Below are 15,364 nucleotides of genomic sequence, written 5' to 3' on the forward strand. Positions count from 1 at the left end.
TTTTAATAGCCTTTTTTAGTGGGGTCCTTTGAAATCATGTGTTTTACTTTTCTTAGAAACTAGAAAATGAAAAGTTTTTATATATTGAGTTTCAAATAGATTAAGAGTACTATTTGAGTTAAATAGTGCAAGTTAGAATCCCTAGGTTCGTTATAAGTAGGTTAGGAGTCCTTTTATGATTAGGAGAGAGTCTTTTGGTGCTATTTGAGATTCTATAACTGTGGGTTCGTGGGGAGTGATGAAATATGTAGGTTAATATGTTTTATTGAATGAAGCGACTCAGTGGAGCTTTAACCTTATAATGTAGTCTCTCTATTCTTCTACTCTTCTGTTCAATCCCTCCTTCTCTTTTCTTCTACTTTGTATATGTTTTCCGGTTGAAGAAAAAACTATTGACATTTGTTCAGATATAAAATTTATTTTTGCGCAAATCAAATTTTTCCTTTGCGTCATCCTCTAAGGGGATGCATAAAACATACTTAGGAGATCATCCACCATTTGGGTAAGGAAGGGTTCTTCCCTCTCCAGCAAATTTTGTTGGGTTCAATACAACGCTGAAAAGATGACAGCCTATTTTGTGGAATAAGGGGTTGAGAATGGTGAATTGACTTGTAGAAACATGCCACCTTCTTTACTATGGCCGTGTCTACTTTGGTCTCCTCTTCATGTCTAGCTTGTTGCATCTTGATAAGTTTTCCTCCTGTTCAGCTCAGCATATGCAAGGGCTTCTTTGATTAATGCTCTTGTTTGGCAGCTGAATAAGTTGTCATATCTTCAAATGAGATAGTCAGTCTATTCTTAAAAGGGCATGTTCCTACAGGAAGATAGTTCTGAAAATTTAGTATTAAGTCGTGTAAAATCCAAATTTTGTAGATCAGCATCAATCAGTTTCACTCTCCTCTCTATTGAAATGTTTAATACAAATGAAAAGAGAACTATTTTTTGGGTTGCTCTCTATTTGACAAAAACATGTTAGGCACCATTCAAGAAACTTGGTGTGAACTGCTTCCATGATAAGTGGAACTTGCTTTTTATTGAGGAAGGAGGGAAAAACAATATTTTCGTCATTTTATTAAAACAAACAGCTTAGGCAGCATCCCACAATCTTGAGTAAACTATCTCCCTTATAACTCAACTTTGATCTTGACTTTTATAGATACCACAATCCATGTCTTCTATTTCTTTTAATATTAAGTTGAGCATATATTGTTACTGGCCTGATAAAGGGTTTTGTATCCAATTGTGCCTCATAGCAATATCAATGATATTTGGATAAACTAACAGGTTTATGAAAGATGATAAATGCATTATGAGGAAGTCTAATAATAAGAAAAGTTGGCACCACAAATGCATTTCTTTGCATGTTGAAGCTAACAATTTGGCAACATATCAACATATTAAAATGCCATCATTTTTTAGATAAACCTTTCATGAGCCATGTCCGAAAAGATATGTTTAATTTTTTTTAAGTGAGAATTGTCAAAAAAGACCTCCAGATTTATTGGCCACTATTTAAGCAATGGCAATCTTAGTGCTCCTTGCTCATTGTTTAGTAACTATAAAACAAATTTGGTCATGGTATGTGGATGTTTCATATGATCTTTAATGTTGTCACTTAATATACTTTATAAAAAAAGGTGTCACTTTTTATCAAGGTTTAAAATCCCGTGGGAGGGGGGGTCTCGATTTCTCTATGAAACACGATGCCCCATGGTCCCACCCTATCCCAATGATGATCTCAGTCAAGCATCCTAGTAGGTAGCCTCTATCTCTCTCCCCTTCTTTTCTTTATTTCTTTCTTTCTTTGTTTTTTTCTTCTTTGTTTCCTTTCTTCCTTCTATCTTTTCTTTCTTGCTTTCTTTTTTGCTTTTCTTCCTTCCTTTCCTTTTTTCTTCTTCTTCCCCTTCATTCTTCTTTCCTTTCTTTTTCTTCTCCCTCCCTTCTTTCATTCTTTCCTTTTTCTTCTTTCTTTCCTTCCCTTCGTCCTTCTTTCCTTCCTTTTCTTTTCTTCTCCTTCCTTTTTTTCATTCTTTCCTTTTTCTTCTTCTTTTTTACTTTCTTTCTTTTATCCTTCCATTCTTTTTTTTTTATCCCTTCATTACTTTCTTTTCTTTTTCTTCTTTTTCTTCTTCTTTCCTTTCTTTTTTTCCTTTCCTTTTCTTTCCTTCCTTTCTTTCTTTCTTTCCTTCTTTCTTTCTTTCCTTCTTTCTTTCTTTCCTCCTTATTCTTTCCCTACATGGATGGGCTTCAAACAAGTTCCATTTTCTCACAGATATGGGATGGGATGGCCAAGATACCCCTGCCCCACCAAGATTTAAAACATTGCTTTCTATGTTCTATGAGTTTCTGGAGGTTGTCTCATGTTAATAAGCACATCCTGCTTTAGATTTAAATTTCTAATGGTTCATTGAAACCTAAAAACTTTTTAAGTTTTGAATGGTTCATTGAGAGTTGCATGAAGTTATAATGGGAAACCAGTTTTGATTCTAATTCAAAATTGAGGGTCATAAATCATAAATATAAAAGTCAATAGGTTGTCAGAATCAAGCTATTAAACAAGGTATGCAGAACCGACTGAACCAATGTACCGGTGAAGATCGGTACCGGTTTGGAACGGGTACCGAATCGGTTCCGCTTAAAAAAAAAAAGTGCGGATGCGTGCGCGGACAAAAAAAAATGTGCGGACGCGTAAATGCCATTCTATGGCATTAAAAGCCTGCGCGGTGGGCTCGCTGCCCCGCACGGAGAGCCCGCGCGCGCGATTTGCAGTGCGGGGATGTGCGATTTGCACCGCGTGGAACGCGTGCAGGCGCAAGTCGGAGACGCGTTTCCCCACTCGTGCCCGCACCCCCATGCGGGGGCGCACTGCCCCATGCGCGGGCCGGCCTCTCTCCTTTTTTTTGCCCTTCTCCTATTCATCTTTCCAACCCTTCTCCTCACCTTCCCGAACTTTCTCCTCCTCTCCTTTCTTCTCCTCTCTCCTCCTCTCTTCTTCTCTCTTTTCCCCCTTCTCCCGCAAGCAAAGAAGGGGCTGGAACCGCACCGGATAACGAGTAATACTCGTCGGCCCGACGGAGGAGGTCAGCCTGAGGGAGGAGGTAGGCTTCTTCTTCTTCTACTCTCTCTTCTTCTTCCTCTTCTTTCTTTCTCCTTTTTCCTCTTCTTTCCTCTTCTCTCTTCTTCCTCTTCTTCTTCCCTGGTGCCGGTACCGGGCTTGTACCGGTTCGCACCGGTATGGGTAAGGAGCTGTTCAGTTCCGAATTCTGTGAAGGGTCGGAACCGAATTCTGTGGCTGTACTGTACCGATGCTGGCCGGCACCAGTACGGTACAGGATGAACCGGTCGGTTCCGACCGGTTCAGCAGACTATGCTATCAAGTATCATAATGGATCGAGGACTAGGTACCATATAGTTATGCTAGCATGCAGACAAATGCTTGGCACACTTTAGCTTGCCAGGATCGTACCAACACATTTTTTTTATTTTTTATTTTTTGTGTTGTTTTTCACTTGTATAAGGGTTTATAGTTATGATACTCAGAGTGTTTATGGTGATGGTGCTAGTTGTCATTTATTTGATTGGACAAAACCACTGATCAAATAAATGATAATTGACAGATCAATTCATTTGGACACTTCAAGGTCCCTTAGGAAATCATTTTTTTTTATTATTCAAGGGTAGAGATCGCTGAAATATAAATCTGGAAAAGAATTGAAATAGCAAAAGCAGCATATTTCCAAAAAGTTAACCTAAATGGTTGAAGTCACTACAAAGACCATCTTTAATGTTTTTAATTTCGAAATCATGATGATATCCTTTCCTTGATTTGAGATTTTTGAATTTTGAGAGTTTAGAGGGTGTGATTAATTATTAAAAAGAAGTGGTTCAAAAATGAAAATAAGTAAGATGAAGACAAGAGAAAAACATGAATTTTGAAGAAATTTTATGCAGAAAGGAATTTTCCACTTCCATAGTATCCAATAATTTTGTGAAATTTCATCTTAACCAAAGAACTCAATTTTATAAAATAATTTTAATTCATGAAAAGGGTGGGAATGCAATACTGGGATTTCTCATAAATAATCTTCTTGAAATCAAAATCAATGCAATATAGCTGCAACATCAAAGAAAACACTCAAGCAATGAGTTAATTGTTGTTAGAAATATGAACCTATAAATTATAAAGTATAAATTCAATAAACTAGAGGAAACTTCCTCTCTCAAATTTTATTATTTAAGGGGTCAAAATTCTTGGAGCACAGCTTTAGAATGATATGAATTTTTTATGGCAGTATGAGATATATAAAATAAGTACTAATTTTTCCAATAAGCCCATTTCTATCTCAACCAAATCACATGTATTAAGAAGCTTTTGCAAGTTGCAGTCTGTCTGAACTCCACATTCTACTCTCTGTGTTGACTTTTTCTCACCAGACTGCATGATGAGAAGTAAATCTTGGACATTCTTTTGTCTGATGATCTCACATATCAGCAATCCACATGATTTTCCACAACCAAAATTATTTTGACGATAATGGTCAATATCGCTGATAAGTAGAGTTCCTTCTTTGAATATTTCAAATATCACTATCAACCAGGGAAAAATGTTCTTCGTGACATCATTTAAGTTGGAAGATGAGGCCTTGTTAGAAAGTTAAAAGTCTTATTAGCAGGGAATATTCTTAAATAATGGTGTATTGCTTGATTCCTCAGAGTGGTCATATCTGCAAAAAGGAATAATTCTTCAGCCATGATTATCACTTTGTGATTTTTTTGAGTAGAATTTTGACTTTGTTATTGATCAATTACTTTTGACTACAGTAGACCCCTCTTGATTTCTTGGTCATTACCTTCATATATTGACAGTTATGATGATTATACTTGTGCTTGGATCAGAACAATTTAGCAGCCTAATCCCCTTTCTTCTCTGTTGCTTTCCTTCCCTATAAATAGCTTGACCTTCCATCTCTTGAATCTAGACTTTTTATCTTTTGCAGCCAATTAAGCTTATGCAAGTTATTAAGCAATGTGAAACTGGATGTCCTTGTCCCGGAAATCTTTTTTAAACAAAATGAATCTTCTTTTATAAGTACTAAATAGACTACCATACTTCACCTTAGTCTTGCAGTAGTTAATTGATGTATGATATCATTTTCAATTTATGTCTTCTGTATTTAAAAGTTCTTAGGTTTTATGTAGTTTGTGCCTTTCATGGCAAGGTTGTCTAGAGTTTCTCTACATAAAATGAAGTCTTCTTTTTGCCATCATACAAAGGGTTGTGGTGGCCTCTTTGTTGCCGCTGCTTATCAAGTCATTTAGTTCTGCTTTGCTTAAACTAATGTATACTACTATTCTTAATGCCATTATTTTAAGGGTTTGGAGGGCAATAGTTTTGTCAATGCTTCAAATTCAGTGATGCAAGTACAAGGTAAGCATTATGACTGACTATAATCAAAATATTCTCAATCCCTTCAATTTGAAGTCATCTGATGAATCTATCATTTATTCCATTCTGGGGCTAGCAGTCACATATGCCTAGAGCTGTATTTTAAACTCCATTCTCACAGCTTTATTCTGGGTTCTGTTAGCTCCACTTATTTGACCTTTGACATATTCTACATCTTTACGCTTGCCTCCATTAGGCTTCCTCCTTCAATTAAGATGCCAATGCCAACCTATTCAGTTATGCATCAACTTACATTGGCGCTATAAATGTTCATTTAGTCATGTATACATGCAATCGTGAATTTCGTTATTCGAGATTGTCATAGAATTGAAAGTATCAAATAGTCCATTAGCAGACTCTTGGTGGTTGTATCAAATACCTGGATTAGTGCCTCTCCATTTCAGGTTTTTGGGGGTTAATGGTATCATCTGTTGTGTAGAGGTATAGCTGAAATTTAACAATGGGTCCTATCAGAAAAGAAGAAAAGGGAATACTTTGGCATGGTATTGTTATTTGAGTTGGGGGTCCCTGTCCCTGCCCATTAATCTAATGTTAAACTTGAAGGTGCTTGAAGAGTTGCTTAAGCAGTGATGATGGACCAGGTGCAGGTATGGCATGTTGAGGACACCAAGGTGATTTGAGGACCATATTGTTGGGTACCTCCAACAGAGAGAACCCACTGCTTGATAACCTTATACACATTATGTGTTGGGTTACTATTACTGTTGGTTTGCTATGAATCTAATTGAGAGTGCAGAATTATAGTATGCTGACTCTTCTTGGTGTATATGTTAGGTCTTGTCTTCTGGCTGATTGCCAATCCATTCCATTCCACCTAATATTTAGGATAGCACCTACTGGTATCACTTACAATGCACTCAGAGAGGAAGCATGTATGATGAGATAGTCTTAGGCCTAGTGATGCATGAGAAAGCATGTATAACTGTGGTTTTCTATGACCAAAAAATTTACATTTTCATTTATGTAATGTAACGTAACATTTGGCTCTTGTACTTCTCTTGTTCCTTGTCCTCTAGTATACTTTTTTTTACAAACGGAGGTTTGGTAACTGAGAAGGTTGGATGAGGTATGGAACGTTTCCACACTAATTTTCGCATCGCTGGTGAATCCCATGTATAACTTGGAAAGCTTGAGGTCAGTTTAGCATGATATTAGAATCAGAGGCTTTTGGGTTATATAAGGAATGATAACGCGACGATAGCTAGGAATTAGTTAAATGATCTGTTCATATTATTGAACTGATGCAGAAATTGTTCTAGTCATTGCAAGCATGTAATGGATGGGCTGCTCTATGACTGCAGATTAAGAATGATAAGCATATGATTAGTAAAAAAATATTAATTGCATTTAAATTAAAATATACAGAATTATTCGAACATAATAAGTTTTACAATCGGGAACATGCTTGTAATATTATAACTTAATATAAAATATTATGAGTGGGCATCCCAAGATCATTACAACGACTACAATGACATAACTATTATTATCCAAAGCAAGATCTCGATCACTTTATAATCCCAGCAATTGTCTTTTCCATAGCTTTAGGGCTCGTTTTGTTCACGGCAAGAATTTTCACTTATTAGAATATATTTTCTAGGAAACTGGTGCCTGACTTTATGATGTCTTAAAAAATAGTTTTTATATATTTGATTGATCCTGAAAAAATGGTACATTCTAGAATGGTTTATATTTAATTGAGCATATGCTTTTCTGAAAAAATTGTGTAAAATACTCGTTATACCTTTACTAAAGAAAAATATCGTACTCTATTCTATCTAATAGTTTAAGAATATTTTTGAAAAAAAAAATCACCTAATTCCTAATTAATAGGAATTGAATTTTTTCATATTTCATATGGGTTTTTCTTTTCCATAAAATATAAGAATCTTATTTTTATAGAAAAGCTACTTTTCTCTCTCTTTTTTGAAAACTCCAATCAAATATGAGGTATTTTTTTCATTTTTTCGTTGACTATACTCTTCTCTAAGGCTGCAAATGAGTCGGGTTGACCCATGATCCGACCCGACTCACTTAGATCTGATCCGACTCATATTAAAGGATATGTGGGGCCGGGTCAGGTTCTAAAATTTGACCTATTCTAATTTTGGGACCGGGACTATATTTTTTGAATTCTGATTCGAGTTGGCCTATCTGTTTGAAATTTGGGCAATTTTGGATTTCTGATCCTGCGACCCGACTCGAACTTGATAAACTATTTGGGTCCGCGGGCTACAGGGATGCAGGCCCAGCCGCCCAACCTGGTGCTTAAGGCCCGACCCAGAGTGCTTAAGGAGTTAAGAGTGTCTCGTCTCTTTAACTCTCTACTATTCTGTCGATTCGTTATTATGATTTTCCACTCAACTTCATCTCGTCCCATCTACCATCCGGCCATCCGGATTCCCGACCCATCTGGCCATCCCAAATCGGCAAATCCCCATCGGCCATGCAGATATATCTTTAGATCTCCAAGTAGTCCAAAACGGGTAAAAATTATTCAGTGGACTCTTGATGTTTAGTTTGGCCGAAAGCAGGGACCAGATATAGCCAGTAAAGCTACACTTGAGAAAGATATGATCCAAGGATTAAATGGTGCCATTGCAGAAGGGACAACCTCCAAAGGTGGCTTCAATCTTTCTTTGGAGGTCCCTTTGGCTCAAGTATAGAAAAATTTTGATCCTTAATAGCACTGAAACTTTGCAAAGTTTACCTTTATATAAATTGAATCATTACAATATGGCACCAATTTAACGAATATGCAGCTGCGCTCATCCATACAGCACTCATGGTGGCTAACTAAACCTATCAAATCTACAGCAGAATCATCAGGCAGCTGCAAGTGAATCTTATGCGAAAGTTCGTTGCGCAAGTCATAAATCAAAGATAAATCTAGATTAAGAAATCAACAACTTCTATGAAATTATCCTGAAAAAGTCAGCATCTCAAGGAAAACACAGTGATGTTGAACTTCTTGGTGAAGCTAGAGAACACTATTTACCACAATGGCATAATCCTTGTCACTGGTTTGAAGAATAAATCCGGTGACAATGTCTTTTGCAACCAAATGCTTCCTCAATAGAGGCTCTCAAGTGATTGTAAATAAGACTGGTGTGACTGGGAGACAAGCAGATTTGGTTGTGGTTGCTAGTTTGCAAGATGTCATCAGAACTCGCTCAAGAAGCAGCATATCAGTTTGATACGCTGAGTATACTAAACATGGCAGGTACTGGTATAGTTAAGCTTATTACACCATACAAGGTCCACATCATATATGCATGTATATCAAGTTTTCCTCCGCAGTTTAAGTTTAGGAGGTTGATAATATATCTTATACACATGCAGTTGTGTTGAAGTGCATCTAAATTTAAGCCTGCAATGGCATGAGCCCAATTCAATCCGAATGATCCGTTAGGTCAAAAATTATAGCCGTGGATCCGATCCGATTTTTTATTAGGTTGGGTCTGCGTCCAACATTAGAATCCAAATAAAAAATCAGGTTCGGTCGGATCACTCATGACTTGGTCCGACCAATCTATTTGCACCTCTACTCCTCCCTTCATTAATGACAAATCTAACTTGTCCGGCAACCTATCATGTGGGGATTGTTCCCTGTTTTTTTTAGCTCGGGATTGAAGTGCATAGGTTCCATCTCTCAATCGTAGCAATACAAGCTGTAATTCATTGGATTGTTTCCCCTTTTTTTAGCTTGCTGCACCGTATAAGATTTAGGATAAATCATGGATTGTTGCGATCAGGAGACCTGACCGAGATACCAACAACTACACATACTGAGTGGAGATGTCGTGGACACGTGTCGGGATACTGCATGGTCAATGCTGTGTTTGCTGGCCTTCATCGAACAGCTGATCATCTGTCCCAAGTCTCCACAAGAGAAACTTCCACGCTTCTCGAATGGTCTTTTTCTATTTTAAAAAAAAGAACAACTCATACTGAGTGGAGATGGTGTGGATACGTGTCTGGATACTGCATGGTCAATACTGTGTTTGCTGGCCTTCATAGAACAGCCGATCATCAGTCCCAAGTCTCCACAAGAGAAACTTCCACGCTTCTCGAGTGGTCTTTTTCTATTTTAAAAAAAGAAAAACTAATGACCAGCCCACTTTTTGACCGGTCTTTAACGTTCAAGCCCTGTTTAACTCATTGTTTAACAATATATTTCAACATTCTATTATGAGATGAAAAATGCACCCGCTTCTCCTATTCCCACCAAAGGAGGGAAAGAAAAAGGCTGCCGCCGGCCCCGGCCCACCCCTCCCGAGCCCGCCGCCGGCCCCGCCCCCTTCCGCGCATCCGAGAATGCCCCCACCCCCACGAAACCGCTGGGCAGCCGCGGTCGCCGCTGGCCACAATCCGCCCCCTCCCGCGACTGCCATAGCCCCGCCCCCTTCCGCGCCCTCTCCCGCGGCCGCCGCAGCCCCGCCCCCTTCCGCGGCCGCCTCGGCCCCGCCACCCATCCGCGCCGCCGAGAATGCCCTCATAGTGGGGAGGTGCCGAAGAAGAGGAACTGTTGGGCAGCTGCGGCCGTCGCGGCTGCCGCAGGCGCCGCCGGCAGCTCGGCCCCCTCCCGTGGCCCCCTTCCTATGGCCGCCACAGCCTGGCATCCTTCCGGCGCCGCCAACCTCGCGAGAGGAAAAAGAAGAAGAAAGAAGGAGAAGGGAGGAAGAGAAGAAACAAAAAAAGAAAAGAAAAGAGAAGAGAAAAAAACAAAAAATAAATAAATAAATTGTATAAATAAATACATACATACATATGAATGAACGAATAAATAAATAAATAAATAATATATTCTAATGAAATAAAATAATTAATAAATAAATAAAGCGGCCGCGGCTAGGCCTTCTCCTGCGGCCGCCATGCTCGACCTTCTTTTGGCGCTGCCGGCCTCACGGAAGAAGAAAATAGATGAAAAAAAGAAAAGAAAGAGAAAAAAAAGAAGAAAAGGAAAGAAAAAAATAATATAAAAAAGAAAAGAGAAAAAAAAGAAAGAAAAAAAATTAAATAAATAAATACATATATATGAATAAATAAATAAATAAATAAATAAATAATATATTGTAACGAAATAAAATAATAAATAAATAAATAAAGCGGCTACGGCTGGGCCCCCTCTCGCTGCCGCCACGGCCCAATTCCCTTCTAGCGTTGTCGGCTTCACGGAGGGAGAAAATAGAAAAAAAAGAAAAGAAAAAGAAAAAAAGAAGAAAAGGAAAGAAAAAGAAGAAAATAAAATTAAATAAAAAAGAGAAAAAGAAAGAAAAGAAAATTAAATAAATAAGTAATATATATATATATGAATGGACGAATAAATAAATAAATAATATATTGTAATGAAATAAAATAATAAATAAATAAATAAAGCAGCCGCAACCGTCGCTGGCTGCAGCCGAGCCCCATCCCGTGGCCGCCATGGCCCGACCTCCTTCTGGCGCCGCCGGCCTCACGGAAGATTATGCATTTATTTAGTTATTTATTTTCTTTCTTTTTTTTCTTTTTTTTTTGTTTCCTTTTCTTCTTTTTTTTTTCTTTTTCTTTTTTTTCTTCTCTTCTTCTTCTTTCTTCTTTCTTCTCCTCCCACGGGTCGGCGGCGCCGGAAGGGAGCTGGGCCGGGGCGGCCGCAAGAGAGGGTTGGGCCGCCGTCGGCGGCCGCGGCTGGCCAACGGAGAACTTCTCTCCTCCCATAAGGCCGACGGTGCTGGAAAGAGACCAGGCCGCGGCAGACGTTGAAGGAGGGCGGGCCATGGCCGACGACGGCAATAAGATGCGGGAGGGCGCCCTTCTTCCTCTTCTTCGGAACCTCCTCATTAGTGGGGCGACAGCGGAGGCATTTCCGGTGGTGCGGCCGCAGGAGGAGGCATAGGAGGGGGTGGGCCGGGGCCGGTGGTGGCCACGGGAGGGGGCTCGAGAGAGGGTGGGCCGTAGTCGGTGGGGGCTGCAGCCGGCTGTTTTCTTCATCTTCTTCTTCTTCAGATGGATGGCAGATCAGGAGGGGCAAAGAAATTTTCGGCATCTTTTTTAAAATAAAATGGGCTCAAGAATCGAAAATTACAGTTTAGAAAGTCTCTGGACCTTCCATCTCGTTGAGATTTCGTCGACAATGATTTTTTGTTATTGCGGAGTCTCGAAAGGGTGAGGAATTAATTTCCCATGAAAAAAACTCCGCTCTTTCATTTCAACGGCAGCCCTTCCATTCCCCTTGCAGGCTGGCTAGATATCGGCATAATGACCGTTAGCTGTTGTAACAGTTCTTGTTGGGGGAAAAGCAGATCACCCCAGAAACGCATGAACGTATCGCCGGCACGTGATGAAGGCGTCCGACCTGGAGGCGCCAGACCTGGAGGCGCCCGACCTGAGGCGTTCGACCTGAAGGCGTTCGACCTGAAGGTGTCCGACCTGGAGGCGTCCGACTTCAAGATGCCCAACTGAAAGCCCAACCTGGGCATCCGACCTCAGCATCCTCGACCTCGGAAGTCCGACCTCGCTATCCACCTGCTGCGGTCACATCCTTCTGCAGCTCGACCGGGGACCATACCCTGCTACCGCTGTCAACAATTAATGCACATGGCCTCTGCTGATCTCCGGCTCACTCAACAATTAATGCGCATGGCCTCTACTGATCTCCGGCTCACTCAACAATCAATGCGCATATGCTATCTACGGATCTCAAGCCCTCCACGGCAAACAGCTGACCCGCTCGGCTACGTCCGATCAGCCACGACGACTCATTGGCTTCGGCCTGATCTTCTGCGGCAATGCATTAATTCACACGATCGTGCATTAATTCATACGACATGCTCAATTATGACGGTAATCCGTTTGCCCCGTCACATCACAGGTAATCCTGTACCCCTCTATAAAAGAGGAACCCCTCCATCTTAGAAGGGGTTGGACTCTGAAACTTCTGAGACATATTTTCTCTCCCCCTATATATTTGCCCCTTTTGACTTAGGCATCGGAGGGCCGGCGCCGGAAACCCCGGCCATCGGCTTTTTGCAGGTCCCCCGGAGGATGCCGCCCACCGATGGACCGCCACCTGCCATCTTACGTCGGAGATCCTCCTTCTCAGCCGACGGCCGCCCCCGGGTCCAATTTCCAGCAACAATTCCAACCGCCCATATTTTATTGGTAAAGTAAATAACATGAAAACATATAACAACTATTTTTTTTATTATAATAGATCGACAATTACTAGTTTTACTTAGTACTTTCTTTAATAAAATAATGTTTATTTTAAATTTCAAAAATTTTCACTTTAAAATTCCTTCCAAAATGGATTGGATGGTCTAAAAACTATTATTTTATCTAATATAGTGACTATTTTAATATTAAAAATCTGAAAAATGATAAAATTAATGACTGTTATGACTGGTATAACAATTAATAATTATTTCATTAAAGAACCATTATAATAGGATAACATGTTGTCTAAATTTATTTTCATGATAATGGCCTATAGGGCATTTTTGAAGAGTAACTTTTATCAGAAATGCATAATTATTTAATGACCATTATTTCTTTATTATTATTATTTGGTACAATAGTTTACATTGCTGTGGCCAGCATGTAGCTAGCTGAATCAAAAGAAAGAAAATAACAAAGTAAGAAAGGGGCGAACCACAATGTGGCGTAAGAAAATAATAGCTGTTACTCGATATCTACCTTTTTTTTAACTGAACAAAGTAATTTTTCATCACTTTTTTTTCTAAATTTACTATGTAAAACATGATTTGGACAATGATGTTATTATGTTTCATTTATTGCCCATTACCTTTTTTTTCTTATAATGAAGTTATAGAAACTGTAACATTCATTTTTTTTTTAAAAACAAAAAGCATCAAAATGAATTATAATATAATAATTCTACATAGTTTTACTGTTGTTATGATTATAATAACAGGACAGAAACACTCGCTTCATCCTATCTTATCCTGGAGGTAGATGGAATGCCGCATGGTGATTTCTATGCGGAGAATCCGTATGTGACACTTTTGACTTCTTTCCCCTCCTCTCTCTCCGTTCACCCAATTTTTCCAGAGTCTTCCGTTTTTCTCGGTTTCTCCTCCACATTAATAATTTAATATTATCCACAACAAGAACCTTCTAGAACGTTTAAAAGTTCCCACTCCCCTCCATCCCCCTCCGACCCGATCTCGATCTCCCGGCCGTCCTTCGGTCTCGAGATCTGTTAGAAGTTTCTCGATCGGTGACGTTGGAGGATTCGCCGGCGGCGATGGCACCACAGATGGACCCGGCGGGGGTGCAGGCCGGCGAACCGCCGGCGCCGCCGTTGCCGGAGGGTGGCCAGCGATCGCTTCCCACGCCGTTCCTCACCAAGACCTACCAGCTCGTCGACGACCCCTCTGTCGACGACGTCATCTCCTGGAACGACGACGGATCCGCCTTCATCGTCTGGCGTCCCGCCGACTTCGCCCGCGACCTCCTCCCTAAATACTTCAAGCACAACAACTTCTCTAGCTTCGTCCGTCAGCTCAACACCTACGTCAGTCCTCGATCTCCATCCATCTCCAATCTCGGCTCCAGTTCTTGTTTTTTTCCTTTTTTTGTGTGTGATTTGATTTTTCTTGGATTTTTGATAGGGATTTCGTAAGATCGTGCCGGATCGGTGGGAGTTCGCCAACGACTGCTTCCGGCGGGGTGAGAAGCAGCTTCTTCGTGACATCCACCGCCGGAAGATCACCCCCCAGGTGGGGCCGGCGCCTGTGCCGGGCGCAACGCCTATCCCCGTGGCCGAGCCGGCGAACCGGGTCGGTTCGCCGGCGAACTCTGGGGAAGAGCAGGTATTATCATCCAACTCCTCCCCCGGGGCGCCGCCGCCGTCCGGCAGCGCGGCAGAGCTGAGGGACGAGAACGAGAGATTAAGGAAGGAGAACTCGCGGCTCTCCCGCGAGTTCTCGCAGATGAAGAACCTCTGCAATAATATTCTCCTCCTCATATCGAAGTATACCTCCAGCCAGCAGCAGGGCGGCGGGGAAGGAGGAGGGGGAGAGGTGGCGGCGACGACGGCGGTGGTAGAGGTGGCGCCGCCGGTGCTGGAGCTGATGCCGGCGGCGGAGGAAGCAGAGGAGGGGCGGTTGAAGGCGGAGGAGGTGACGATCTCGCCGTCTTCGGCGGGGCCATGCGCGAGGCTGTTCGGGGTGTCGATCGGGGTGAAGCGGGTCCGGGGGGAGGACGACGGCGAGAATCCGCCGCCGAGGGGGGCGGCGCCCGAGGTGAAACCGGAGCTGTTGGATCCGGGATCGGATCTGAATCGCCAATTGTGGATCCTCCGCTGCCCCCGGCCGGGTCAGCGGTCACGCGATGGATCGGAACGTGTGGCCGGATGACGAGAGAGCTCACATGCGCTGGCGGAACTATCACGTGAGCAACTACTAGTAGTAGTAGATCGGAAAGTTGGAAATTAGAAAGTATTATAATAACATTTCTTTCTCTCTTTTTTCATGTACATTAATTTATTTAATTTTTCTTGGTGGAACTGCACTTTCGCGAAGAAGTGGAAAAAAACGCGGTAAGTGGTTTCCTTCTAGAGTTCGGTACTAACTTGGTGTAAATGTGACGAAAAGTCTGTGGCTTTTGTCCTCTTTTGTTCTTTTTAACTCTACTCAATTTTTTTACCTGGAGTTTTTTTTTTTTTTTTACTACACTCTGCTCAATTTTTTACCTGTGTTGGTGGGACTAATTGAGCTGTGGAACTAAAGAGTAGTAGTATACGGAGGGAGCCAGTCTTGTGCGAATGCTTTTTTGGCTTAAAAAAAATTGGGCACACCGCACGTGGGAGTTCCTGCAATGGTCTCTTTTTATTGGCAGCGGCTGATGGATTCCCACGTGCTGCATGTGGTGCACCGACAAGGCTTTCATTTT

The 15,364-nt window shown here is 41.3% G+C and overlaps 1 protein-coding gene across 1 annotated transcript; it reads left to right on the forward strand.

Moving 5' to 3' along the window:
• Positions 1-13,580: 13,580 nt before the first annotated feature.
• Positions 13,581-15,117, forward strand: LOC103715062 (heat stress transcription factor B-2c-like). Its single transcript, XM_008802571.4, has 2 exons — positions 13,581-13,985; positions 14,083-15,117. Exons 1-2 carry the CDS (start codon positions 13,716-13,718, stop codon positions 14,827-14,829), a joined length of 1,017 nt encoding a protein of 338 aa, XP_008800793.2. The 5' UTR covers positions 13,581-13,715; the 3' UTR covers positions 14,830-15,117.
• The last annotated feature ends 247 nt before the right edge of the window (positions 15,118-15,364 follow it).

This window comes from Phoenix dactylifera, chromosome 17, assembly GCF_009389715.1.
Source record: "Phoenix dactylifera cultivar Barhee BC4 chromosome 17, palm_55x_up_171113_PBpolish2nd_filt_p, whole genome shotgun sequence".
Lineage (NCBI taxonomy): Eukaryota > Viridiplantae > Streptophyta > Magnoliopsida > Arecales > Arecaceae > Phoenix > Phoenix dactylifera.